At 43.3% G+C, this 16,933-nt stretch overlaps 1 protein-coding gene across 3 annotated transcripts in view; it reads left to right on the top strand.

Moving 5' to 3' along the window:
* The first annotated feature begins 3,072 nt into the window (after positions 1–3,072).
* The window catches only part of cacnb2a (calcium channel, voltage-dependent, beta 2a), a 57,337-nt gene continuing 43,476 nt past the window's right edge, over positions 3,073–16,933 (top strand). The window contains exons 1-2 of one of the 3 annotated variants that reach the window (XM_035143048.2): positions 3,073–3,461; positions 5,747–5,839. In XM_035143048.2, the coding sequence (XP_034998939.1) occupies positions 3,432–3,461; positions 5,747–5,839 (123 nt within the window). In that variant the 5' untranslated portion in view covers positions 3,073–3,431. Of the gene's footprint in view, positions 3,462–5,746; positions 5,840–13,581; positions 13,812–16,933 lie in introns of those variants that run through there. The other 2 variants (XM_035143053.2, XM_035143051.2) reach the window with 2 other exon arrangements.

Raw genomic sequence — 16,933 nt, 5'->3', positions numbered from 1 at the left:
TACAAATCAGTCAGCACATTTCCAATTAATTGATTTCACTTTAAGACACAATCCAGTTATTTAGATTTGTCCTTCAACAGAGAAATTCTTAGGAAGTTGCAGACCCATAATAAAGCATAATCTCACATTAAACAACTTATAAATATAGAAAACCTTGATTGGCTTAATGAGAACCTCTATTGTTAGGTGCAGAAAAGGACTCATACCTCTTTGTTAGACTTACGCTGCTTTAAAATACTTTGTTTCTCTGAAGAGCTGTTTTCAGAAGCACTGCTCCGGTTCAGCGTCTCATCTCGGAGGCATCGCTCTTTGTTTTTGAGGCCTCTCTCTGCTGTGATCCAGCATGAGGCCACTTCCACCCACCTGAGCCATTTGTTCTCTCCATCCACCAACCTGGATGACTAACGCTCGCTGTAGAAGACAGAAAAGCTCTGGAGCGATGCGGCCCACACAGCACACGCACGCACGCTCTTCACCGGCCAGAGTGGGCCTGCAGAAGGAGGTGGCTGCAGAAGAGAATACGATGAATACATCAGTATAATGAAATAAATGAAACGCAGTGGATCGACTTATTTGTACATAGAATTGGATTTGTGATACTGAGCAAATGAGGGGGCTTAAGCGGATTTTTACATCGGCTTGTGATTAAATTCTGCTGCACTCTGCCTCGACATAATTCTGCAAAATTTGAGTAAACAGCCCTATTTGTGCTGAGGATTAGTTTCATTGCAGAATGTGCACGGCGATTATGTTAATTTCCCATCCTAAGCTTGCTAACAAAGTGCAAAGTCAGTTCAATTGACAGATTCATGACACTGTTCCACCATCACGTCAAAAAGAGCTGACGCCATTCGCTGCGACTTCCCGAGAAATGCCAAGACAATCGCAGGAAGTCCCGAGCATTTTCACTTATTCTAGCAACTCTGGTGTTATTTTGGAAATGCCAATCCCTCTGGCATTTCCAGGAAAGCTTCGGACCTGACGGCTTGTTTTGTGTGTAAATCTGCCCGTTTGCACCAAAGAGGCATTTTCTGGCATGTGTGCATCTTTTCGAGGCGGCTGCTGCCAGGATGGAGGAAGGAAGAGCTCGTTATCTGGGGCATGTTGGCGTGAACACGCGGTATCCTCACTTGCTCAGCAGAGACCTGTCAGAGGGGGTCATCGGGGCAGCAGAACACACAGAAAGACACAAAACAGGAAATATAAATGTCTCCCTTTGATTTGAGAGGGTTTTAACTGAATGTGATCCTCTGCACCTGTTATTGTTGTCACATTAAACCACATGGGATCGGCCTGAAGTTACTGGTTGGACATTTTTGTGCACGGTCACAGGACGTGTGTGACGTCAACGACACAGAATTCATTAGAGGATAAAGAATGAACAGGAAGCGGTGATTTTAATTTCACAATAGTTTCTTAATGATCTGAACCTGCTACTTAGCCTTTTTTTTTTTTTTAGCTAAAGCAACACATACTGGACCTATCCTACAGTATCCTACATTTCCCACAATGCAACTCAATATCAGTTGTGTGTTAAACCGTCCACATCTAAAATCTAACAATCTTTCAATCTCCACACAGCTTGTGATTCTAATGACATTTGTAGGAACCAATCCCAAGTTGAAATAAGTCTCATGGTGTCAAAGTTGCCTCCAGGCCCAAGAGTTCATCAGACCGATGTTTCCAGAGGCGGAGCAGCAGTAACCATGACTGATAAAGACATGTTGAGTAAAAACAGTGGTGTCTCCTTTAAATAACAACAGCACATGGAACCACTAGAGGGCGAAAGCAGACTAAACTTCAGAGATACAGTGTCTATGGTGTACAACTTGTCTCACGTCAGCTGCAGCTTGTCTGGTCTGTGCATCACAGCTGTAAACAGCCTGGTGCTATAAGCAGGTGCAGTACCTTCCCCTCACCTCTGTGGGGAACTCACCTGAGGGGCAGAAGCAAATTACTCACTTGAATCAATTAGTTGCTACAACAGAAAATTAACGTTACTGAGCTTTTAGCACAGTTGTTGGTTGATCAAGCAAGAAATGGTATTTTTTGGTTGTGCTTTACAACGTTGTGAATGGACTGTCTTTGGGTTTTCCACTGTTAGACATATAAAACAGGATTCCTCCAGGATGTGTCCTTGGGTTCAGGTTCTTTAACATATATATTTTCTTCTGTTTCATACAGCTGTTTATTATTAGAATAGTGAGGTTAATCGATAATGTCTCAGTTAGCATACAGTTAAAGGACTGTGGACTCAAGCTTAATGTCAAAGGGGGAGAATATTCAGTCAGGAGCTAATAACGTGGACTTGTTTCAGTCAGTAACTGCTGAACCTCGAAGTTCACAGTCTCGTTGCCCTTTAAACTCACGTAGTCTTTTCAGAGCCAACAACTTCTAACACTATACAGACAGGCAGGGTTTTATGTGTTTCACTGCCCCCCGCTGGTGGAAATTCAATCATGGGAATATTTTGGCTTCATTTCTGGATTGCTGAAGGAAGTTTTTATATACGGTCTATAGACACTGCTGTTAAATAAACAGAAGTCAACTTTATTGTCATTTCTGCCATACGTACAGGACACAGACGGGATTGAAATGTTGTTTACTCTCTGATCCCCGGTGTGAACTTATAAGTAGACAGAACATATAAGTACGCAACATAATAAGTACTCAAAACGTAGTACACAGTATACGACATAGTATGCAGTCATAAGGCACACGGTGGATATGTGTGTGCAAAAATACTTAATGGGAAGTAACGTAATGTAGTAAATAGCAGTTAAAGACAGCAGTAGTTGTAGTATGATATAGACTTTCAAGTATTAATAGTATCGTGCTCAAAACTCTGAATTAAACATAAAATTGATTTTTATATAAAAATATATTCGGGCTTACTTAATTCTAGAGAATTCTGGAAGTAATTGGATCATTTCTTCTTATCACTGGCTGGTGAAAAGTCTTTTATAGATTTTCTTTTCAAACAGAGCTGTTGTTTATCTCCCTCCATCCCTCTGCAGTGAGGAGGTGTAGCTGGATGCAGGAGGGCTCTCAGTCAGTGTGGGTAGGAGGGCACTGATGATGCTGGAGGGGGTTTTAATATCCGAGAACTCAAACCCTCTTCTTCATCATCGTCTTCATCATGTGAACTGGAGGAGAACTGCTCCACCAGCTTCTTCCCCGTCCAGGCTCCTCCTCACCTCCTGCTGCCCGGGACCTGAACACATTGTCGGTGTCAGGTGAACCGGCGGCTCCTCGCTCACTCTCCACCGGTGGGGTTGTTTTTGTGGAACCCGGTGAAACGACTTGAAATGACTCTGAGCTGTGATCCGTCTCTCAGCGTGTGTTCGAGTCCCGAGGTTTTGTTTCCTCAGTGGGTTTAATGTTCGTGATTTTCTGCTGATCCTGGAGCAGCGACGCGTCTGAAGCGACACATGGACCCGCAGGAACAGCCCATGTTACACGTGAGTTCCTTTAAGTTGAGAAACAGCCATGTTTTTTATTCATTTAACAGTTTGTAAAAGTTCGTGCGTTGAAGAAACAGGTCAACTTCTCGTCACGTGTCCACTTGTCCTCTCCTCCCATTGGCTACGACGATATTTAAATTAAGGACGCAATGTCACTGAAGGTTTTAGTCTTACCTTTCGATTTTAATCAAAAATGGCGTCACAGTAAATAATCTTTGAATGCTAACAGACTCAGTTTGGTGCGAAGGTTATCGATAAGCTTATTGATAAATGTTATCGACAACCTTTATCAGTCATTAGGTTACAAAGACTTAAACTATTAGTGGGCCTATTTGATGTTTATAGAATTCAATTAAAAATAGTAATTTGTTTATAAAAACTTATTTCGTATTAGTTTTTTTGTTGTTAATGTTGTTAGCATCAATTGTAAATGATATTTTTTAAGAATGTCTTTTACTTACTGATTGTAACTGCGATTTTAATCTGTGATTGTTGCACTTTTACCCTCAGCACCAAACTGCGGTTTTAACGTTTTTAACTGCTTTTTAACTGTAACTCAGTATAATTACTGTTGCACCTCAAACCGAAGAAACTGCTATTTTAATTGTAATATATTGTCTTTCATCTGTTTGTCTGATTCTATGTTGTCATGGTGATTATCAGTGTTTGATTTATAAAGACTTATTTAAATGTTTGGCCTATTTGAGTTGAATCTTTCCCTTGTCAAATCTAAATGCTGTTAATGTGTAAACATGATTTAAACTTCATATATATATACTGTCATGTAGTTGAAAAAATAACGATCTATATATGATCAGATGTCTTAAAGGAAAAATCCCAATCTATAAATGAGCTGTCACAAACACGGTGTTGTGAAAGGATCAATATTGACGTGACCCAAATTGTACTTGAGTGAAGTCTTTGAGTAAATGTCCTTAGTTGCTTTCCATTGTTGCTGCAGTCTGTGAAATGATCGGGTCCCACAAGACGTTCTGACGTCCTTCGGTAAAATATGACACGATGGATGCTGCGATGTCTTTGTCATGCAGAAAAGTTCAACTTGTATACTACGATTTCTTAATAGTTCCTCCAGACCCTCGGAGCTCAAACTGTTCTACATGACCAGCTCCTCTCTCTCACTCTCTCTCTCCCCCTCCCTCTCTACATGCATGATTAACATGTCCCGGGGGAGCGAGACGGAATAAAGCTCACATTTGAAATGCATTTCTGTTTTTCCCGTTGCTCCTAGCAACGCGCACTGTGTGAGCACTCGAGCTGAGTGCATCTCTTTTCCAGCCCCTCTTCGTATCAGCTTGCATATTAAAGACCACCCACACAATTACCGTCATTTTATGACACCTGTCATAATATAGCACTTCAAATAAAACACTGAAAGTTATACTTGACTAACTGAAGTAACAGTGAGGCTCCGGTTCTGTGTTTAAAGGACAGCTTACTTTGTTTCAGGTCTGTATTAAAGCAGAATTCCCACATGCCTTCATGTACTTTACAACATTTTTGGCGGCTGTGAAAATCTGCAGTCCTCCTTCCCAGAGTGCATTTAAAAGAAAATCGTATTAGCTTTCAGCAGTAAAACAGTTAAACAGTATAACTGCCCATCTACCATAGTTTGTCATTTTAGACTGAAATTCCCTGTTTGAGTTAAAGGACCAAAACTAATTATTATCTATAATCTGCAGTTTAATTGTTTTGACCTAAACGATGTCATGAATCATAAAAAACTGAATATACAAGAATATTCAATTTGCAATTATTTAAAAACGAGGAAAACTAAAATTGATAATCAAAAATGTCTATACATTTTCTGTTGATAGACTAATCGATTAATTGACTGATAGTTGCAGCTCTAAATGAGTTCGGATAGTTTTCATGCGAACTCAGCGACTGTGACAGTTTCTTCATTTGCAGCATTAGTTCATCTGCTCTGTTTCTTAGCCTTAAAATTTTATTATCTTTAGGTTTAGGACTGTGGTTTGAAGACGTGGACTCTTAGGAGACTGTGATTTTATTATATTTTCTGACATTTTAAAGGCCCAATGATTAAATTGAGAATTAAAGTAATCATCGCTGGAAGATAAAAACATGACTTTGCTGTCTCATCCTGCTAAAGCTGATCATAGCATAATTTCTGCTGAACTTCAATACTGAATAAATACGGTTATCTGTTAAATTGGAAACAACCGCCAGTTTGAATCAATGTACATATGAACATGGAGGTTTTAACACTTTCCCTAACTATCTCTTTATTTTGTTCTCTGAAGTCTCAAGGCAAAGGAGCTCGAAGGAAAGGTCGATTCAAAGGTTCGGACGGCAGCACCTCCTCTGACACCACAACCAACAGCCTTGTTCGCCAGGTAAGGACGACACTTCCCTTAAAACTTAAAGGCTTAACTTAAGTGGCTTTGAGGTTAATTGCAATGTCTCCGGTTCAAATTCACTGAGGATTCTCTCAGTCGTTCTCATCACTTTCAGCTCTCTGATAAATTATAGGAAACAAAGGTTTGAATTTAGCCTTTTACAAAGATAAATGGTGCCATACACGAAGGTACGGTACGGCCTATAGGGACAGAGCTCTGTTTGTACAAGGAGGATGTCTCTGATCATATTGGGAACTGTACAAGAATACCACAGGGAGTAATTAAATTTCATGGCTAATGTTCCGTCATGTAGGAATTTAACGTGTGTGTGAGTGTGTGTGTGTGTGTGTGTGTGTGTGTGTGTGTGTGTGTGGGTGGGTGTAAGCCCCTGACAGTGAATGCAAACTGGCAGAAGAGCCCACCGTCAGTAATCATCATCCATCAGGGATGAGATGTGCATTGCACTGAAAGCTCTGTGTAAACACGGCTGGGTACAGTATGTTAAGTGGAGGCCTTTCCCCCTGAGCTGCAACCTGCGACACAGTGGCCTGTTATAAAGCAGACGCTGCGAGACACACACACACGCACACACACTCGACGCGTCTGGTCTTTGTTGTTGAGCAGACCTGCGAGGGGACAGGATGGGCTGGGTTAAGGATGCGAGCCCCTGCCTAAATGTTTCTCCCTTTTTTGGAGGAGGCACAGATCTCCTCGTCTTTGGCACGTCTGCGGTCGGCAGGGAAACGTGAAGCCGGAGGAGATCGGAGCCTCCTGGCCGGCTGCCGGCTTCCTCTCCAGGTCACTGAGAACTTCTGAATGAGCTGCTATCGTCAGTGTTACAGCTCAGTGAGAAATTGCCAGATTCTTACCGCCGCCCTTGAGAGTTCGTGCCCCTTCCCACAGTCCTCTCCCCAAATGAGGAGTTCCCCCTTCAAGTCTGAGTCATGGCAGATAAACTCAATTAGTCGGAGCAGAGTGAGCGTCTATCTTCAACGTTAACAGAAAGGAGAGGCAGTTTGAGCAGGAGGCGGTGGCGGGATGTGGGGACGGTGGAGGAGTGATGTGTCTCAGGGTCAGCCAGGCCCTCACATGCCGAGCAGGAATATCCTCTTTTAGATGTTTGCCGCAAGAGGGCCCCAGAAATAGCCGACCTTCCAGTAACTTCTCTTCTGTTTGCATGATAATGTAAATACTCTTTTTCAACGGTGTCATCATAACGGCACTTTGAACGTGACCTTATTTTCTTCGTGCTTGTGCTCCATCATAGTGCCGGTGATTATTTGCAGTTCTCACAGAGGAATGAGAGTTCAGAATGTAAGACACTGTGCCGGGAAGCTGCATGTGTGTGGTTATCTCACGGCCGATTCATCAGCCTGTCATTTGCCTCGCAGATTTAATCTTTGAGTTATAATATTTTCTCATCGCCATCAACATTCAGAGATGCTCCCACAGAACGGCTGCACAGGATTTAAGAGGCAGAATTTTTCTTTTGCTCTACCTCCTGTTTTCACAGTTTTTCCTGTAGGCGTCTCAGGCTGGTCGAGGGTCGCCGCGTGATCGATCCACCGCAGCTACGAGGGTCATAATCACGACTTTCCAGTAACTGCGTATATACAGCTCCTGAAAAACAGAATTACTCATGTTCCAGCAGATAGAGCGAGCAGAGGGCAGACAGCGAGTAGGTTGAGGGAGAAAGGATGAGAGACGTTCCCTGTGGCCGTGGCCTCATGCCCAGGGGGCCTGTGGAGGAGGCTGGGAAGGTTGGAGGTCCAGGCCAGACCGGACCACTCAGCCGTGGGAGTAGCTGGTTTAGCCGGAGCTGAGCTCTCCATTGAGAAGGAACGAGGGCAGAACTGTCAGAGATTTGTTATAAAACATCAGGTGGATGGTTTATTTTTATTCATCTGGAGGTGGTCTGGTTCTGCAGCGTCGGGGAAGATGGCAGCTCATTGTGTGCTTTGTGTTTGTCTGTTACTAAACATGTGGAGGGGTTATAAATACTTAAGATAAGTGCAAACCGATGATAACGATCAGGTATTGTTTGCTTTTCGTGAATTCTTTTCCAATGAGGTAGAAAAACGGACGTTTCAGCATGAACACGATGACGACCAATATGTGCGTTTGTCCGCCTCGTGATTACCGAAGGAATATTTCAATATTTACGAGAAAAATCCCATGTGACGTACAAGTAAAGATCGACAGCACTCTCGTGTTTCTACTATAGACTGTATATAAAGATGGACGACATGACAGCTCCTCAAAAGTGAAGCCTAAACACCTTGATCGCCCTCTGGTGGTTGGCTGAATAGCTCATAAGCCCCCGCTTCCTCCATGTTAGTGGATGGGACCCAAATAAAAAGTTAAAGTAATGTTGAAAAATGTCTTTTCTCAAAGATGGTCTCTGTCTTTTAGTTAGTTCTTATCACAAGATTGGAAGATTTTATACCTTTTAAACGAGAGCAGCCATTTCCCTGTTTCTCTTTTTTTCCTGCTCAGCAAATTAGCTGCGAGTCGAGCTTCATATTCAGTATGTGGATATTAGAGTTATATCGGTCTTCTCATCTGACTTCAAACCAAAGCCAAAGACTCTGAGCAGCCATCTGTGTTTTTCACTGGAACTCCATACAGAGCCTGGAGTGCTTTTATTTTCTGCTCCCTTTGTAAACTCAGAGCTGCCCATAGGTGTAAATGTCACTGTGCAGACTGGCACTGTGTTTAGAGAGTCTGCTTCTGCCTCTAATGCATCCTGGGAAACAATCCAGTCCCCAATGACCCTGAATAATAACAAACTTTCTTTATATAGCGCTCCTATAAAAACAGGGTTAACAAAGTGGTTTACAGAGAGTGAGAAACAAAGCTCAGACCCCAAAAAAACCCAGGATTAAACACACGAGGAAGGATTGTTTAAAAGAGAGTAAACGTTTGATCTAAGTAGTGGATTAAATAAAGAAAGATTCCAAAAATCTGTGCAAACGTCAGATCACCTCTTTTTTTCATGGTGAGGCTTAGAAACGGTCTGATGGTGTCAGTTTCCCTTCTGGCTGTTGAGAGAGATTGGATCCAAAGATGTCGTTATAGACACCAGGCGAGGATGGTCTGCAAATCTCAAATTCATCTCTGTTAATGACAATTTACATGTAGCCACATATTCTATAGTTTAATTAACAACAAATCACATGAGACTAAAAAATGTCTCCCAATACTTTTTTAACTCTTTACTTCAGTGAGATGAACTCAGGACCAAGTCTCTTAATTTCTCCTTTACATGTAGATCTTATAATAATAATGAAACCCAAGGATACTCTACATATGTCAATAAACATTAGTAAGAGTTAACTGAGGTGATCAGCTGGTGTTTGAGTAGTTTTTTGAAGATGTCCATAGTTTTTTTTTGAAGGGTTGATGAGAATTATTTTCATCTATGAATGTACACCCAGTGCTCTTGTGTGTATTTCCCAGCAGCAGGATAGTGTATAGTTTATTTGTATAGAGCTTCATTAACAATGCTCAAAGAAGGTTACAAAAAGAAATAAAAAGAAAGCAGATCAAAGCGAATAACTATAAATATAAAGTAATCACACATTGGAAAATAGTAAAGTAAAAACAAAACTCAGTCTTGAAAACCATGGCAGCTGCGTGTTCCCTGACTTTACATTTATATACGTCTCATATATATTTAGAAATAGATTCAGTGAGAAAGCAGCTCCTGGGCTCAGGGGAGAATAAGTTGAGCTGACTGGTGCTGTACTGGTAATCCACTGCAACAACAACGACCTGAACTACACTAAATCGAACTGAGATTTGTGTAACTGGGAGCGTTATGTCATAATTAACCTCCTGCTGCGCACCACGCTTATGTAAATGGCTGCACCAGGCTTCCCACTTCAGCCGCCTCCTCCTGCCTCTTTCACCTCAATCTCTGCAGAACCGTGTCTCTTGACGTCTCCCGCTGCAGCAGAACTGCTGCCAGAGCCTCAGTGTCTGCTCTGTCTGTACATTCAGGCTGGAGGAAAAGGAGTTGGTGATGAAAGGCTGTCTGACAGGGGGTGCGGTGGGGCCAGGAAACCCCTTAACTGCCTCCCTTCGACTAAATGTAGAGAAGGGGGGGAGGTAGAGACTTCACAACTGACTCTGGTAACTATCAGATCTGGCAGATTTATCATGCAGCATTTACCAGTCACATACAGGACTAGAGTGGCACTGGTGTGTGTGCCAGTGGAGACCTTGGAGAGGTGGAGTGTAACATCAACCCTGCAGACCTTCGTCTGAACTTTGAGCAACATGTGTCACAGTTTTCCAATAGTGCCTGTTTCCACAGAACCATATGTAGTTTCTGGCAGAAAACCACAGTAATGATTGCTGTGGTTAAATACTGCACTTATATAAAAATATGGACTGAAGAGAAGGCAGATGTAGAACTGCTGCTCAGTCAGTCCTCTCAATGGCAAAAGACTGCCACCTAGTGGAAAAAACCAAGATCTCAACATTCATCATTTGTGAACCACCTTTGCAGGGGAGCTCCATAACAGGGGTTTTAAAATAAGTAATAATCAAAGAAGAAGCAATAAAGACAGACAAGTCAAGTTTATTTATAAAGCACATTTAAAAGTAACCGTAGTTGACCAATGTGCTGTCGACTAACAGAAGACACAATGGGAAATGCATTAAAATAATATAATAAAATAGACTAAAACACAGTGAGGTATAAAACATCATTGATTTGTAAAATGTTTTGAAGTGTTTGTCATTCTTTTAACCTTAAAAGAAATAATAATGTGACATTTATTTAGATAATTGTTGATGTTAAATGATATGGAAACTATTATCTTTTTTCCATGTTTCCCAGCCCTAACTTGTCTCGACATAATGGATCTGATATGTAATAGGTGGATATGGGAGGCTGAATCGATGGAGGTGTTTTTCTCTGAGTACTAGAACAAGGGCAACAAAAATCCGGCTGCAGTAGCTTTATTTAGTTTGTCTTATTCTTTGTGATCACGATGAAGAATGTGCGACCTGCAGCTATTGACATTTAAATCCACACGGAGGGGATTTAAATAACGAGCAAATTAAAAAAGGAGAAAAGCTACATTTACAGTGTTCACGGTAATCTGAGGGTTTCAGACACTTCAGCAGAATTAGCTTTGCATTAACAGTGACCTGATTTCAACTCTCTCCTCCTCCACACTCGCTCCATCCTGCAGAGCACAGGCATAATTAATCTGGCACCGTGTCGCTGCACTACCCCCCCTAGTGGACAAGGTCACTGCTTCCCTGCTGCTATTATAGGGGATGACATTCTTCTGTTTAATGTCCATAAAGATGCTCTATAACACATCATGTTGGGCTATGAAGATGGATGCAGCATGTTAACATTGTTCTTGTCCTTTTCCGAACCACTGATGTGAAGAAAAGATGACATTTAGTGACCATCACTCATGATTTAGCTTGTGACTGGAGTTTGTAGCTCGTGCATGACGTGAAATTAATGAGAGTTACGCTGCTGGAAGTTTTATGGAGTTACGTCACTTCTGACCATAAAGTAATGTAATAACTTTTCTCCGTTAATCCATTAACCATTAAAATAAAAAGCCTTGATGACAATTTCCTCAAATGTTCAAGGTGACAAAGTCATTGTTTGTATTTTAATCGTAAGATGGTTTAATTCAATGTGATATCTGAAGAATGCCTTGAGGGAATTTCTCCAAATTTGGTACAAATATTCACTCGGACTCAATGATGAAGTGATTCGATTTTGGTGGTCAAAGGTCAAAGGTCAAGGTCATGGTGACCTCACAAAGCCCTTTTCTGCCTTGTGAAGTTGATATCTCTGGAACGCCGACAAGGAATCCTTTCACATTTGGTACAAACATTAACTTGGAATCAAGGATTAAATTACTTTTGTCTCAAGTCTGCCTTCAGGGAATATCCAGTCGTCACTTGGACTCATTGATTTAACTGATTAGATTTCAGTGTGATCTCATATGAGTCTAGAATAAAAAGGACGCAGAGTGAAACTGCACCAGTTGGCGGAGGCAAACAACCCCAGGGGCTGTAATTCTAGTTTGAATAAACAACCTGAAATGTAGATTGAAAGGTGAATCCAGGAGAAAATCTAACGAACCAGAATTAAACAGGCAGTGTTTTAGTTCCTCTGCAGCGTTATTCATGGCATCGGCAGCGGCTGAGTGATGATTACTCCTCAAAGAGCGGCAGGTGCTGACACATCGCCTGATAGATAGGATTCCTCTGACACTGCGAGGTGCACGGCTCTCTGTTCCTAATGACGTCCCTCCATCACAAAGGACACGTGTCAGCCTGTGAAATATTGGCACTAAACTAAGAAGCTTCAATGCTGATGAATGACAATGTCAGGTTTATGTTGAGCTGAGCGTCTGTCAGAGCCGAGCAGGGGATCTATAGATACTGGTGCTACTATACTGTCACGAGCACGAAGCTTTACAGCCGGATACACACCTTCTGCACAGGGTCACTTGTGTATACACAATATGATCTGTGGACTTAATACTGCAGCACTTTGTCAGGATGGGAAAAATAAAGAGATCCTATCACATACTAATAAACAGTCTTATTAATATTACATCATCGTTTAAAAAATATTTTGAATTGTTCAATTCATTGCAAGGAAGAATGGTATGATTTTTCGGCACTGAAATTGATCTTTCCTTGTTTCCAGGTGAAACACTGATGGTCTTGCTGTGTGTATGAATATTATCCCTGCAACTGTCCACCACATGTGTATCTGTCATTGAACACTGACACGTGGATTTGCATTTATGTGTGTGTGTGTGTGTGTGTGTGGGCATTTCTGGCTGACGCAGCAGTTACGACCCATCAGTGCCGCTGTGTGTCAGTCTGGATTCAATCACCTGAGCGCAGTGGGGAAGGGTGAGAACTGTGTGACGGGAAGGAAGAGGGAGACAATCACGCCGGCTCTGCGTTCATGCACGGCGCTGTGGTATGACTAGTGCGAGCGAACGAGCGAGCGAGTGGCTTCCCTCTGCACCACGGGCACACACACACTCTTTCTCTGTGTGTGTGTGTGTGTGTGACATGAGGACAGTCTCTTCAGCAACCGGTCGCTGTGTCAGCCCCTGTCCGAACCCCTCGCACAGAGAGAAAGTATGAAGGTTAATGCAATGCAAATGAGGAGCGGTGCACATAAAGAATTTAAGGAAAAGAGAAGAAGCAGTCAAATCCGAGAGGAAAAAAAGGGGGGAGGGAGGGGAGGCAGGAAGACGGCCAGAGTGTGTATATAAATTCTAAAGCAGACCGAACCTTGGATAAGACGAGAGGGAAGAGGTGGGAAGTACGGAGGCAACGCCCTCCATTAGGAAGCGAGGGACAGCGGTCAGTAAAGGACACTCTCGGCTCCACCTCCTCCCCGTGCTGACAAGGAACTTGTGTGTGTGATGATGAGTGGCTCTAAATCCACCAGCAGCTGAACCAGCGTGCCAGCCTGCAACTGTATGTCTCTGCCACGGCACAGCGGCACTGCAGAGGATTTGGCAGCCCGGAGGATCAGCTGGAGCGCTTACAGATTTTGGGGCTGGGGTGAACGGCCGGCGGAGAGGTGCACCTTGCCGTCAGCTCGTGGAGATGGGCAGAAGATGATGATGATGATGAGGAGGAAGCGGTGTCAGAATCCGACTTTGTGAATCCTGAGAGTTTCTGAGCCCGGGGACTGGTTGGAGGGGGGGGGGTCGGGAAACACCAGTCCTCTGCTCCCTCGTCCACCAACGGTCTCCTGCGTCCTCATCCTCACCTTTTGCGTCTCCTGGTGGCCCGCAGACGCCCCGCGGGCCAAGTGCGCGGGCATGGACCGAGGCTGAGCGGATGCTGCTGCCTGACAGGGAGTCTGTGAGACGGCGGTCCGCTCCTCCCCGCCCGGGTCCCCTTCATGCCGTGCTGTGGGCTGGGCCATCGCCGGAGAGCACAGCTTCCATATGTGAGTTTGCTGATACATAACAGGGGCCAGATGACGGAGAGTGTGTGTGCGAGAGAGATTAGGAGAAGCTGATGGAGCCAACAGTCGCCAGCATGTGTAGACTAATGTGCTTAATGTGCTTCATGAGGATTGTTTCCTCACGTTGCACCGCATGAATAATTCAGGGATGATTTATGCAGGTGGCTGCACAACTTTGCTGAAAATACAAATTTTGCTTCAAAGATATGAGGCTCAACGGTCAGTGGACGCCCGCCAGCTTCCTCCCTCAGTGATAATCACTGTTCGCTGCTTCATCTCATCACGGAAAAGCCGTCCTGGATGTTTTTCTGCAGAGCTCCGTTCTCGCCATGCACGCAGACATGATGAATCTTTTATCTCATATTTATTCCAGGGTTTGGACACAGAGCTGTGGTTGGGATGTTTTCGAGTTGTCGCACGCTCTGTTGACAGCTTGACTTTATGGGGCTTTATTTCACGTCTCCTGTTTGTGCTATAGTGTCCGTCAGGAGATGTGTCTCATTCCAATGAGTCGACTGTGGCTGCTCGGCTTAATGAAATGCAGCCAGAGGAAAAAATGTGGTTGTTTATCTCCAGGTTTGACTTCTGAGGCGGGAAAATTTGATGATGTGTGCATTTTTCTCCTCATATTGTCCTTTACATCGTTCAGCTGCATGGTTTCTTCAGACTCTTGTGAAAAGCTCAATTGAAAACAGATTTCCAGCTTCCTAGACTCTCGCTTTCACAGTTCTCCAGTGAGGCAGTGCCAAATACCCCTGCTGTTTTTCCCCCTCGTCCACACAGACACCCAGTACTGCAGATAAATATGTTCCTCTCTAGTTACGTTTTGCCACTAGATGGCCACGCAACACTTTCACACACACACTCGCACATAAATACATAAACACACAGTTTCCCTGCAGAGAGAAAATGTTGTTTCTTCCTCAAGGTTCAGAAATAAAGTTTTTATGAAGTGTTTTTTTTATATTAGTCTGAAATGAGTTATGAGGTCGTCCTAGACTCAAGCTCGTTGGTCATTTGGACAAAATGTTCTTAGCAGAATGAGCCAGAGGAGTCAAAGGCCTTGTAACATCCGTCAGAGGGATCCGATCACAAGTGGCCAGCGCTACGCACGCGTGTTCACACCTGGCATTAAAATGCAAAATAACCCGTACGTTATTTTTGTTAGTTAAGCTCAAATTATGTTGTTTTGATCCAGTCTTGAGTTTACAGATGTGTCTGATGTCGCTGTTTGTGTGTCTGTGTGTCGGCATGAGAGAAAGAGGAGTCGGGAGGCGCTGAATGAATCTCGTGCCGCTGCAGTGAAGAAAGATTCAAACGATTTAAGAAATGTGTTGATCAGAGGGCTGAGTAGGAGGTCCTTCATATGTGATCCAGGACGCATTCGTGTTCACTCTGCTAAAAGAATGTGGACACATGGGGCCCAGACCTCCTCTGAATGTGGTCTGAAGGGATCAGATCTCTATCCGGTCTGAGTGCGTTCACACCTGTACTCAGAGCTGTCCACGTGTGATCGGATCACAAAAACCACATGTTGATACCAGGTGTGTACGGGACCTGAGATTAACTGAAAGGGATGTTTCAATACAGAAAGTTTGTCTGTGTAATATAGAGTTTGGCTTGGGCCATAATTCCAAAAGAAAACTATCATCGACCCCAATCCGACAGGAATTCCGTTTTTTGGGTCCGAACCCAGCTCCATTAAACAACTGCTGTGAAGAATGTGAAGGTGATATAAGAATGTGCTCCACATTCGGCCAAGAGGAGGCTGCTCTTCTCTGGAAAACCCTCTGAAATGGGACCAAGGCTTGTGGAACCCATCATGACGTATTCTGTCTGGAAATGTGGATCCAGATTCAGAACTGGGTCCAAAAAAACCTAATCGCAGATACAGTGGAGAAGGAAAATGAATAGTAGACGACTGTAGTGTGATTACACAATCTGGTTCTGTGTGACGCGCTCAGTAGGCTGGATCAACATCGACTGCACAACTGAGTAAGCTTTAATTTAACTGATGAGTGGATTAGTGCAGAAGCAGCTGTTGATACTCCACACCGGGACCATGTGTAAGGTGCCTGCACAAAAACAAACCATTCATTTCAATGGAGTTGTGTTTAATTACCGTGCAGCAAACTCGGCATGTTGATATTAATATAATGAGTTCGCTCACAAACAGCTTTTTGGCAGAGGTCCGGTATCCGTAGCCAGCGCTGACCTTGAGAGGACCCCGGCTGCCGTGACACGCCACCCTCTCTGTGACAGTCCTCTCACATGTTTCCAATATGGAGAACCAAACCGCCGTTTTACGTCTGAAATGGGGCGGAACACAATTCCGCTCTGGATGGAATGTGGAGCACGGAGACCCAGCCGGATGGGACTCCGTCTGACAGACTGAGTAGCCAGTCCCAGACAATCCTCACGGAAACTTGGCTAATTGAAGACAGCAGGCCCGACTCTGTTCCCCCGCTTTGTTTTCTAGGCTTTCCTGCTCGCTGTGGTGGAGGAGCAGCAGCCGGGACTCAGATCAAAGGCAGATCAGAGAAGTCTGTCAAGTGAAACATCAGAAATACACAGACATTTTATTACTTTTATTCTAATTTTAGCTTTTGGGGGAATATTGCACATGATGCAGTACTATACACCTTCTTTAATCAGTCATGTTTTACAGATGGCTTTTAAATATGTAGTTTTATGATCAAGTTATTTTTGTTAACATTTAAACAGATTAGCTCTGCACAGCTAGTATAATTCTTGGCCTTAATTCAAATAAAATAAAAACAGCATTAGATCATAGACTGTATATAAAGATGGCCGACATGACTGCTCCCCTAATTTGAGGCCAAGCAGTCTCCATTGCCCCCTGGTGGCTGGCTGCAATATAGGTCATAAACCCCATCTCCTCCATGTTAGTGAACGGTGTCTAAGTACAACTGAAATAAATGGTAGTTCTTCGTTCAATTGGTTGTGTGTGTTTATAGTCCTCAATAGTCAGTAGGTCATAAATTACTAATTAAAACACTGCATGTCATGATGATTTTGCCAGATTAATCTTAAAGGGATAAGTTCTAACAGTTCCTTCTGAGGGGAACTCAAATGTCTGTATT

This window comes from Hippoglossus stenolepis, chromosome 19, assembly GCF_022539355.2.
Source record: "Hippoglossus stenolepis isolate QCI-W04-F060 chromosome 19, HSTE1.2, whole genome shotgun sequence".
Taxonomy (NCBI): domain Eukaryota; kingdom Metazoa; phylum Chordata; class Actinopteri; order Pleuronectiformes; family Pleuronectidae; genus Hippoglossus; species Hippoglossus stenolepis.
This window is presented reverse-complemented; position numbering and strand designations above follow the sequence as displayed.